We start from the raw sequence: 12989 nt of genomic DNA, 5'->3' as shown, positions 1-12989 counted from the left end.
ACGTCTTATATTATCACTTGAGCCTATATTAAACTCTATAGTGATCGTATCTTACACTATAACATGACAACTACAGTATCTCTGTCATGGGAGAAACACGTTAAGGCTGTTATCTTGACGACACAACGAAGGATAGTGGGGCTGGGTCGCTAACGCTCTGAGTTATAAAGAGGTGACTACGATCCGGAGAGGTTTGACTCATCTTATATATCGTACCTCGCCTGCATGGGTCGATGCTCTGCAAGTGATTCACCTCATCTTGCTGATGCCTTGTGCACATACTTCAGACAACCTGAAGAAAGTTGTGATACCAACTTTCTGATAACCGAGATGTAACCGTGATGGTTATTAGATATTGTCGTGACACCATGGGCTGAGATACTGAAACTCCCCCCCCCCCCAGTAAAGTCAAAAGGCCAGCTCTTATTGTCGTAAGAGTTGACTGAAAATAGTTACCGATCGCACTGTCGTTAGTCATTGTAAAGTGTTGGAGGTACAATCGTCTTAACGCTAAGATCGTCACATAAACGCGATCTTACTAGAGCTACGAGTATCGCAAGTCCGTCATAGAGTATGGGAGTCATGGTCGTCTTGGCGCTACGGTCACTTTGTGGAACAAGGCCAAGTGTTCCCTTTCCTGAAAGCGATCTTACCCGGAGGTATGACTATCGTAAGTCAATGTTAAAGCGCCGCCGCCATATAGTTGGAATATTGCTGAGTGCGGCGTAAAACTAAACTCACTCACTCACTCACTCAATGTTACAGCATGGGAGTTACACCTTCTTAGCACTAAGGTAGTGTTGTGGAACAACGACTTGGTGCCTGCAACCCAAATGTGTGACCTTGTTTAAAGGGGAACTGGGCTTGAGCTAATGATCAGTTTATGCAACATGACTCGGTTTGGCTACTACTTCAAATTCCATTGTGTAAATCAACCGTAAAGAACATTCTAAAGCAAGTTTCAACGAGAATAGGCATCTGGTTAAGGGCGCCGTTGTTCAAACTCTCAGCACTACGACAGTCGTAAGTCTATGTTAAGGTATGAGAGTTACGATCACCTGCCCTTAACGGCACCCTGGTTAACTCGTGACACAGCTGCCTGTTTGTAGACCTAGACCTAGACCTAGACTGGAACTGGGCATCAGAGCACTGACCACAGTCTGTACGGCATTCACACTATCAACCACTATGTATGATTCACACTGGTTATTTTGTGTTTAGTTGATATAAATGTATAATTATGAGTGAACTTAAATAACACTTTCTCTTGTACTGGCGTGCGTTGTTGTGTTGGACAGACCCTCTTGCCATATGAGCGAAGGGGTAGTCTAGCGGTTAAAGAATTTGCTCTTTAATCTTCATATAATTACAGTGTGTGTGAAGCCTCGATATTGCTAAATCTAAAACCCATAATTACTCTTTCTACCTAGCGATCTTTAGTAGGTCTATGCAGGAATAATATACAACGTCTACGTTATATAGTCTCCCTGGTCTATGTTACAGTAGTGGCGATATGCTATTGCTGCTGTTTTTGAGACAATGACGTCATTTTCCTTTCTTCTACAGGGTTGTGTTCAGTTTAAGTTACCTGGGGACCAGAGGTTTTGTATACTAGCTGATGAAAGTTGGTGATAACTAACTTGAGAATCACTAGTGTTGTGTTACATGCTGACCAGCGATCCCTCTCCGTCAGTCATATCGAGAGTAACTAACAACCTACGAGGAATAATGGGGCATGTCCTTGAATGACAGGTGTATGTCCCGAGGATATTGCTGGCGTCTTACAACACCCATTCAAGAGGAACGGACAGGCCTTTACTCCTAAAGACAATGAAGAAACGTCGTGAAAAATATCAGCCCTATCGAAAACCGCCTCTAAATCAGGGAGCTTTTCTGGTGACCTAACGTGATACATAGTGACGTCATGAAATATCGTATGCCGCCATATACTAGTACTCTTATGTGACGTCACAATGCTTCAGCTGGCCAATCAGGTTTGAGAAATTTTAAATCAGTAAATAAAAGGGAATTATTACCCTCCCCAGTAGTAATATTGGCGTTTTAACGTGTAAGTTAATGGTGTTTATGGTGATTCTGCGATAAGACGTTGTACATAACAAGTGGTTGTCTGAACTGCTGCTCCAGCCGAGGTACATGAGATCGTTATGCCAACTACATTAAGTTGGCGTTTAAGTTGTGTATTGGGTGCAAATTACTGCAGAGCAGTGAGCTGGTGAACTCGGCGATATTTTGTGCCAGCCCATATCCTCTTCACGCATTCCGTGTGCGTCAGTTATAACAAACGTGCCAACATGAACTGTTATTCAGGCCTCACTCTGCATAAACACTGTACACCGTGCAAGTCTTGGCAGCGCCTTACGCGAAGCCGTCTTTTTGACTGCATACAAACCAAGTCAAGGGCGGTATGTATATGCATGTCGGGAACCGTCTCTGCGTTGATTGCGTAACTCGTTCATAAGTATGCGTAGACAACATTCGTCCTGAAAGTCCTCGCATCCCTCCTGCATATAAACGTTATATGTATACGAACGCCCGAGAATGATTCACGGTGATCATGCTGCATTTTTCTGCAACCCTTAACCTAATTGACTGTTGATTATAACATTAACTCATAGTTAAACGTTAGCTTGAGAGTCTTTAGCCCTATCTACCTGCGCTAGCACGTTCGGACCATGCCGTCACGACCCCATACCCGGCCTCTGTGTATTACCTGTTCATAACACACCTGACCAACACCTGTCACATGACATTGTCCTCCGTGCGTAGCGCCACCTATCGGTAAAATGTCTACCGGGACTTAATCTGTCGACCTTGCCAAATATCGTCATGATGACCGGGTTATGAGGTATGTACCTCGCCTATGAACAGAATTCGTGGTTAGTTTTATACATTGTGTGTATGTGGTGCCCGAATGGTGATGTATTTGTGTCGAGAATGTCGCTCGATGGTGGAGTCAGATCTCAGGTCGACGCGACGGAGTGTGTCGTTTGGCCTCTATACTTGAGTTGTCGCATTGTAACGATTGTTGACAAGCCATGTACAGCTTACACAACCCCTTTAGCGTTAGTTTGTAACTGTTTCTGTTCTTTCAGTGCCAGAGAATACTTTCAAATACCGTTTTTACATGTTTACCGCTTTTCTATGGATTGAGAAATATTTGACACACCTAAGCCGAGACAACAAAATATCGGCTGTATATTGGATAGCTGAGCGGAAGTTCCGTTCGATGTCACAAACAGTGCATTGGACTGGATGTTTTCGAAATGTACGTGCACACATTGATATAATATAGAATATATGTTGTTGTGTAGTGTATGTAGGTGAATGTTTTGCTCGTGTAACGGTTAGCGAACCGGGGAGAAGTGTCAAATGAGGCCAAGGCTGATGAAAAGACATTAAGCCTGTACAGGTATAGATTTAGGTCAGGTAAGATGAAGTTAAAAGTAGACGAGTCACAGGCCTACAGGTGGAGTTAAGACGGATTACAGGTAGATGGGATTAGGTTTTATAATCCTCTATGGATATCGGCTTTTATGTTCAATGATGAAACAAACCAAATGTTACTATGTTTCTGCAGAAAGTGATTTTACTGACCTAGTATTTTGACAGTAGAAGGACTATTGTGAAAAAGTGAATATTTATTTACACAATTGAGATCCCATATTTATGTATTTCATCAAAATTTGTAACTCTACAATATTTAAGAATATGCTTCAATTTAAAACATTTACATTGAGTAAAAATGTTATAATTTGCAATAGACATGATAAAGTATTTAATGTTTAAACATTGTGTGTAAACAATGCATGCCAGTCTCCTACTTGATACAAACATATTCCACTCTGATATGTGGGATATTAATATGTATATCACAGCTGAAACAATATCCCATGTTCGAGAACAGTGTATATAATTTCCTACACTACAGTGGAGAGCTGTTTCTCACTGGATTAAGTTTAAACATGATTCCATAGTTCTGATCAACTTGTACAGTGGTGTGTTCAGAATCTTCTAAGGTAGGGAATTTGTATTATTGTGTGCTTGCTTCCACACCAGGTGGAAATATGCCTTACTTATTTTTGACATTTGAAAGAAATGTTAATGTTAGTCGATGTCAGTAGGAAAACACAAGTAGGAATGTGACAGTTTAAATACATCAAACGAAAGAAGCACAACAGTTTTACTAAATTACAGCTGGGTTGACTCACAGCTTGTGTATACTCACTCAGTGAAACAAACTGATAATTCAAGTGGACTAACAACATGTTACCATGGTTACCTTTTGTCAATATGTAAGAATCACTGTGAAAGATATTAATTTTATATATATCACTGAATGCATTTTCTTTATTTACATGTAATAGTAATTATATAATGGAATATGGTGATGTGTCCTAAATTGCAGAGGTGTTCAGTGTTGGGTGTGGCAATAAGTATGTGATACGTAAGATTGCATGGATTGTGACATGACATCATATTGATTGGTTAATCATTATATATACAACAATAATCTCTTCAGTGTTGTTTTTGCCATTAATGCTATCGAGTCTTGTGCCCTACATTTTGTAAACATTTTTTTCACTCTTGAGGTCAAATTTTCTTAGACAATGCATGTTACAAAGTTGGGCAACTGTGTACATTTCCTGTCGTGAGAAGGTCCTGTGGATGTGGATGACAGCGTAAATCCCACAAGAATGCTTTTTTGTTGTAACACAATTTTCCCCAGGTTGAAAAACAAGAAGAAACAATGTTAAGTTTTTCTGCATTTCCATGTGTATTTTGGCAGCTGCACATCTGCAGGTGTTGGTCTGATGACAATCTATAATTATTTTCATATCCATAAGTGTTTCTGTCACTGTAATGACAACATCCTCTATATATATCAGCAGACCCATAAAGATCCGGGTTAGAATTGATCTTCAGGAACCCATGGTTGTTGTAAGAGGCGACTAACTGGGTCGGGTGGTCAGACTCGCTGACTTGGTTGACACATGTCATCGTATCCCAATTGCGTAGATCGATGCTCATGATGTTGATCACTGAATTGTCTGTTCCAGACTCAATTATTAACAGACTGCCGCCATATAGCTGGAATATTGCTGAGTGAGGTGTTAAACAACTAACCAACCAATATTCATCAACAGCTCGCTAACTGGTGTACCCCTGAATCTATTCGTGTTGTCCTGGCAATGTCAAATTATCGGCCTTTCTTTTTCAGTAGTAGTGCTATGTTTGAATTTGTGTAATAAGTTTGCTTTTGACTATAACGTGTGTATTTTGTTCATTAAAGGAAGTTATAGTAGCCTAACTTTAACATTTGTAGATTTAAGTTAATTACTAAACCAGGTTTTGAGTTGTTAACACAATTGTGCATATATGATGAAAATAGTTATCTATGATTAATACTCATATTATAATAAGTTACACCCTTGTAAATACTTGTATTATTTTATGTTTATTATTTATTATTATATGATATTTGTATAATGCCAATATCCAGCTCAGCTCAGCTGCTCAAAGGTGCTTTGTTTTTCCCTCGATCATAGGGTGTCAATCTCAACGGCACATCATATTTATCAATCTCAACTCCCTGGGGATCATATCAGGGGTGGAAATAACCCATTGCCCGGTGCCCGAGTCCAGTGTTTTTTCTGTCGGGCAAGCAAATTTGTATATCACACTGTACCGGTGTCCAGTTGACTTTCCAATATTAATTATGTTGTTTATTTTAAAAATCAACAAGAAAACGGCTGGCATAGTGGAAAAATTATCAGGGCAAGTGATTTTACATGTACCACTGTACCGGAGTACACTAGCAATTTTAAAGTTATTTCAACCCCTGCATATAATTTTATATCAATTGTTGTTTTGTGGCACATTATATTGTAATGCTCAGAACCTTTAGTGAATGTTAACACAGCCTTAGTCTCTGCCACAGTTCATGGTGTACATGTCTGATACATCTAACCTTTGTTTCAGGTGACATGTAACTAGTCCACAGGGGACCAAGGTCGACTCCGCCCACCTCACAGGAGTCCCACTTGTAACCTTCTATTGGATGTACTTCATGTTGAGCAACTCACAGACAGCATAGGCTACTTCCTGTAGACGTTGGTCCTCTGTTGGCCTATGGAGAGAAGGTGTGGCTTGTCTCGTGCACACTCACATTACTGTCCATGGTGTGTGTGATGGGGCAGGACTTACTGTGCCGGTGTTACCTCTAGCTGTGTTTTCCAGTAATTGTGATATCTGACTGACGCTGCCAAGATGACGGACCATACTGAGCTGGTTAATGAGATGGCATCCGTGGAGCGGATGTCCACTCAGGATCGGCTGAAACATGCTCGTAAACGGCGCTCACAGCAGCTGAAGAAATTTAGCCAGTATGAAAAGCACTTGGATAAGGAGTCGAAGAAGAAGAAATCTACTTCTCAACAGAATTCTATTCAGAGACAGAAAAAAAAGAAAAATAACCGAGTGAGATTTATAAGTAGCATAGCGTTGTTGGAATCTGCTGCAAGAAATGACATAGAAGAAGGTAATAAATAGCGTTATTTGCCAACTATTTAGCATCCGTGATGATCCGAGAATTGGCCTTCAGCAACCCATGCTTGTCGTGAGAGGCGACTAACAGGATTGGGTAGTCAGGTTCGCTGACTTGGTTGACACGTCATCGTATCAGATTGAGTGGAACGATGCTCATGATGTTGAATACTGGATTGTCTGGTCCAGAGTCGATTATTTGCAGACCGCCGTCATATAGCTGGAATATTGCTCAGGGTGCACCATTAAACAACAAAATATATACAAAACAAAAAACACAACAGTTTTGTTACTATTAGCTTGGTGGTTAGATCACACACCGCGGCTTCCACAAAATAACACTTACCAGAGGGGTACACAAAGTCTGCAGTCTAGACTACCAGTTGTCCGACTTCCATTTTTGTGGAAGCCGCGGTGGCTGAGCGGTCTAGGCATCTGACTTTGTGTGCTGGCGATTAGGTGCCTGACTCTGAGGGTGTGGGTTCGAATCCCGGATGGGACTCAACCCCCAAAGTACTAGAATCTGTACTTTACTAAGAAAGTGTAATCCCAAATATAACATACGTTAAATCATTAACTCGTTTAAGAAAAAACGTATTACACAGAAGGTTGTTTAGTATCCTCTATTTATTTACCAACCCAGGGATTTATCAAGGATTCCAGGCCACATTTCTTTGAGCTGTAAATTTGGAAAAATAATTATTTTATTCAAATCTGGGACTGTAAAAAATCTTATTTTGTGAAGCTCAGGTGTAGTTAAACATTCCATTCAGTGCATTTACTTTAAACAAGTACAGTGCTTGACCCAGACTGCATAATTGCGGGAATCCCCGCTAATTGTACTTACCTTGGCGCTTTATTTATAAATGTTTGTGCCAACAATGGCGCAAATTTATAATTTATAACACGTTTTAATATATCGGGAGCATAATTAATTTCAAAATACAACTATTTTCATTGAAAGCAATGTCAAACATTTGGAAATCAAAATCAAAATATTCAAACTTCATAAGCTCTGCACGTTGCTAGTATGTCTATTTGCATACGAAAGTGTAATGTGAATCGCTGTACGGAGCTGTTTGGCTGTAGAGAGTTCGACTTCATTTCAGGGTTTTTCATCGAATTTTTTTGGCTGTCAAAATGCCAAAGGGAAGGATTACCGATATTTTTTAACTTTTTTGTTATTGGCCCACATTTTCTAAAGGTAGGGGCCAACTGTCACCTTCTGAGGAAAGCCTGGCTGCAAGTACCAGTCTCATCCTTTATATTTGCCTTCTTCAAGTTGAACTAGACGTCACCTCTATAAGGCTATAATTTAAGTTTAATAACATAAATTGGGAATGTTTATTGACATCTGCTGTAGACATTGTGCAGAATATGGGCCCATGAGTAGCTCCTTATATACCTGTGACAGTTATTGTTTATTAGCATCAGTACTCGAACCAGCAGTTGATGACGAAGTTCACATAAAAAATATGTTGCATTATTTACCCCGCTTACATGGAAGGGAATGAATAACATTATTTACCAAGAGGATTGGTACCAATAGCTGGGTATTTGGTTTACATAGAAGGAAATAAATAACATTTACCAAGAGGATTGGTACCAGTAGCTGGTTATTTGGTTTACATAGAAGGGAATAAATGACATTATTATCCATATGGTGAAACATAACCAGTGTCATATATATCATATCACTTTTGCCTAGCAACCATTTTTTCTGTATTTCGTTGTCTGTGACGTCATTAAACAATTGAACATAACGTCAATGAACAGGGCCGTCACACTTGCTTACCGTGTTTTACTGCAGAAATGTACATGAATAAAATGAATAATAAAGAAATTATTACACTCACAAGTGTGCCACACGACTTATACGGAACTTGTGCAAAATTTGTGTATTGCTCGAGTGATTTCGTATAAGTCATGTGACACACTTGCTCGTGTAATAATCTCTATTTATTTACCAAGAGGATTGGTACCAGTAGCTAGGTAGTTGGTTTGTCATGTTCCAATGGGAGAAGGTGATAAATAAGATTATTTACCAACAGTATTTCTACCAGCAGTTATGTAGTTGGTTCACATAGAAGTAAGTAACAAATAACACAATATACCAAGAATATTGTTACCTGCAGCTAGAAAGTTGGTTGACATGGAAGAAGAAACCAAGTAACCTTTCTTAGCAACTGTATTGTTAGTGGCAGCCAAGTTGAGTGGTTGAAATGCTGACATTGACACTTTTCCCCATGTTACCATGGTTACAGGGGAATCTGTCAGGTACACCTTTCATGCTCATTGCATTTACAGGTAATATAACTGATAATCATCCAGAATTTAAGAAACAATATGTATTCATATTTATGTTTAAACAATTCAAAATCCGTATTGCTTCTTACCCTTTTTCAAAAAGTCAGTATTAGATCATCAGGTCAGAGACAGTAGAGGTTAAGACCTATCCAGTGATATTGAATTCCTTCATACCTTTAACAAATACATATGGAATATGACAAATATAATCAATTGCTCATTATAATGACCAGCCAAGTGGTCAAACGAAATCAAAAGTTTTCATGGTAAGATTATCGTTTAGGGATTAATCTTGCTGGACAGGCTCAGTCCAAATCAGCCTCAAGGCTTGAGCTCATAACAGTAAATATTCCCAGATTAGAATTAGATGTTTGCCAAGTCACTTTAACATACTCTGTGGTAGATAATTTAAATGTTATTGCTTTGCAGAGTTGACTTAATGTTCACTGATAACAGAACCAGTAAACAAGATGGGGTTTTAATGTTAAAATTTATCATTGGGCGCAGTTGAACGTAGGTCAGTGTAACGTAGGTAATTAGTTTAACATGTATTTAATATATTTTTAATCATTATTATATTTTTTGAAATTGGTATTGAGATTCATGAGCAAGTGCATGGCTCACACTCGGTCAGTTACAGGTAGATGTAAACTTACCTAGGTGTTGTTTTACTACAGTGTCCAGTAGTGTTGGGAATTAGTTGAAAGCTCACAATTGATAATTGGTTCATTACCAACAAGCAATCATAAAAAAAATTGCTTAGCGTCATTTTTCAGATTTTCCTATTCAGGTTGTTATAGCAGATAAGTATAACATGTTTTTTGTTATATTTAGCAACCTCTAAATATAATGTTTCAGTAAGTGAAGTGAGTTTTCTAAGAAGTAAAGGCCAACTTCTAAGATATGTTCCATTGTCATGTGTTTCAAACACTAAAACAGTCGAATGAGGACTATTTTTATGGATATACAACTTCTTTATTCAGTATTGGCGACGTTTCGTGACCACTTGCTTGACAGTGACATTAGAATCTGTGTCGAAATGACCACTTGCTTGACAGTGACATTAGAATCTATGTCGAAACGACCACTTGCTTGACAGTGACATTAGAATCTATGTCGAAACGACCACTTGCTTGACAGTGACATTAGAATCTATGTCGAAACGACCACTTGCTTGACAGTGACATTAGAATCTATGTCAAAACGACCACTTGCTTGACAGTGACAGTAGAATCTGTGTCGAAACGGCGCCAATACAGAATAAAGAAGTTGTATATCCACAAAAATAGTCCTCATTCTTCATCTACCCAACTTCTAGAATGCCAGACAAAGAAAGCTAAAACAGTAGTTCCAAAATCGTTTGTGTTCGATTATGAGAAACTGTGATTGATTGCTTGGTCACTGTGACCAATCTTAGATTGCTTCAATTAATTGGAACACCACTAGCATCCAGGAATGTAGTCTGTCTCACAGTCCCTGAACCACAGTATTTTCCATACTGCCAAGCCCCCTCTGCAGTGCTAAAGCCCTAAATGAAGCAAGTCTAGATTTCCTCAGGTTCTGAAACTCTGGTCCTTCTAGGGCTCCATTTCAATTTAAATGGGCTTGTTGGTTATTATCAAAATTATATATATTCAGAGACTAAGCATTAGTCTACCAGGAATGTAGCACACTGCTGCTTGAGATAAACAAAGCACACAATATGAAATGAGACCCAGATTTGTTGTATCGAAATGCAAATAAAGGCTGGTTTGTATCAATTAAAACTTTATATTATTTGAAATCGGTCAACATTGTAATTCAATGCATGTCAGGGGTTACCATGGCTTTATCAGCAAGTTGATGTTTGAATGCAGGTCACATATGACATGTATGAAGCTAGAGTTTCATGATCATGTTTATAGTGTTTATGTCCAGATTTTCATGCGTGTCAATGTGAAGTAGTTTTAATGTTGGGACATGTTGATCTACCTGTTGATTTATTGATTTAGTTATCAGTTGTTTTGGGAATGTCTCTTGTGAAGGACAGCCCACAATCAAAGGTATTTATTAGGCTTGAAACTACGTTTTGTTCCATTATATTCTGATGACGACTGTTTTGATAAAAATCTTTCAGCAAATAGATTCAAGCCAAAACAATAATCACGTGTTATAAAAAAATGGGATAGTTTTTTCCAACTTATATATTAACTTTGTAGTTTAAAATGCGTAAAAGTGATTAATTGCTTGAATACATTTCATCAGTAGAGGAATGTACATTTTAAAGAGGGTCACTTGTACACTAGTGGTGTAAAGATGTGTACAATATGGCATTGTGAGGGTCACTCTCGTAATGACAATACATATTATAAACTACATTACAAGTTCTTTGGATGTAAACATGTTCAAGTACAAGTTTATACATATGCTTTTGTATTGCCTCAATGGCTATGAATAGCAGAGCCTACAGTGCCCCCAATCTTATATGTTTCTCTTGACATACTAGTATTCTGTCTTTGCCTGTCTTATAAGAGATGAGAAAAGAGAAAGAATGTGAACTTTTGAAATAATGGGAAACATATTATATCTCATATTAACTTTGAGGGATTGTGTTTTCTTTTTTTAATAGAATTTATTGTATGTAAATTATGCTGTTTTATCAATTTATTATAATTTAAAACTTCAGTGTGTACATGTTAACTTAAACCTTAGACTCACAAAACTTGATATATTACCCAGTATACCCCTATTGAGAAAAAACCCCATTGCAATACGTATCGTTTGAAAGGCATATTGTGATATGCTGGTACACCGGCAATACCATGCAGTCCTAAAACCTCTACTGTACTGTACGCATCACAAAAACCTTGATACAAGTGTTACTTATATGAAAAATGTAAACATATATCAGAGATGCCAACCACTCTGATTTTGAAATACAAAATCCGCTCTCCGATTTCTCTTTTAAAAAACCCTGATTTTTTAGAAAAAATTCTGATTTCTGAAGTAACCGGTGATTTGTTTGAGTCAACCCCGGTAAAAGCACTCGAAAGCTTAGCGTGTGATCTTTTGGGTGTTGATTGTGTATATTGTGTGTTATTGACGATGAAGTTTCACAAATTTTTCCAAATGCATGTCATAGCCCGTATGTAAGTGAAACAAAATGGACCATGCTGCTGAAGAATAAACCAAGCATGCTAATCTAAAAAAAATTCATGCTCACCCCCAACTTGCACCCGATACGACTCCACTTTCATTAGATTCTGGGTTGGCATCTCTGATATAGTTTAAGCACCATTCAGTTATTGACAACTACATTTACCAAGTTACATAAACATATTTGTCAGACATGGTTTTAAACACTTAGATTTGGCAAACAATTGAGCTTAATATCTGATACAATTGACAATGAATTGTTCTAATGTACATATTCAAGAAGAACATAGAATTAAGATCTCTAAAAGCTATTCATTGTAGATTCATGAAATACATGTCCTTTTTGTGTGCACACATTTCCCATCCTGTTTAAACATATTTACTTTCTGACAAGACTGCTTACCTAGTTGTTTAGGGGATATCACCTGTGCCTGACTAGCATATCTCATTGACATATCCATATATAACGCATATTTGAGTAGCTAGAGATATAAAGAGTCACGCTTACATGTGACTAGTAAACAAGTTGTTAAGGGGATGTCACCAGTGCCTGACTGACATATTACATTGGAATATCCCTGTATTAAAACATATTTGAGTAGCTAAGGAGGGAGGAATTGCTGTTGTAAAGTTTTATTATTGATCCAGCCCCACCTTGCTCACATCCAAACTTACATTTTAGACATTGTAAACGATAAAAAAGTTACTTTTATGTTTGGTAGCTGAAGAACTAAAAGTTTGAGGCTATAATCATCTGCATGTACAGTTATATCATTGTTAATTTATCTGACTAGAGGGTAATCATACACTTAGACTTTACAGCTTAAAATGAGGTAATTAGTTTGGGAAAACTGACTATTCCATATTAAGATATTGTATTAAAACATTTGGTTTGCCTAAGGTAAGCCCATATAATATCTGTGCCAACAACTAACAGCCATAGGAATACTTCGAAATGTCCCCATCCCCTAAAGATTGTCCAG

The 12989-nt window shown here is 38.1% G+C and overlaps 1 protein-coding gene across 7 annotated transcripts in view; it reads left to right on the top strand.

The window, feature by feature from the left end:
- The window catches only part of LOC124254299 (protein phosphatase 1 regulatory subunit 16A-like), a 49888-nt gene that overhangs the window by 7249 nt on the left and 29650 nt on the right, over positions 1-12989 (top strand). For 2 of the 7 annotated variants that reach the window (XM_046688216.1, XM_046688215.1), the window contains exons 1-2: positions 2802-2897; positions 6001-6559. In XM_046688216.1, the coding sequence (XP_046544172.1) occupies positions 6289-6559 (271 nt within the window). In that variant the 5' untranslated portion in view covers positions 2802-2897; positions 6001-6288. Of the gene's footprint in view, positions 1-2757; positions 2914-6000; positions 6560-12989 lie in introns of those variants that run through there. The other 5 variants (XM_046688212.1, XM_046688211.1, XM_046688217.1 and 2 more) reach the window with 5 other exon arrangements.

This window comes from Haliotis rubra, unplaced genomic scaffold, assembly GCF_003918875.1.
Source record: "Haliotis rubra isolate DU_JTF1 unplaced genomic scaffold, ASM391887v1 Scf57, whole genome shotgun sequence".
Classification (NCBI taxonomy): Eukaryota; Metazoa; Mollusca; class Gastropoda; order Lepetellida; family Haliotidae; genus Haliotis; species Haliotis rubra.
Note: the sequence above shows the minus strand (reverse complement) of the source record. Positions and strands in the feature narration are given on the sequence as shown.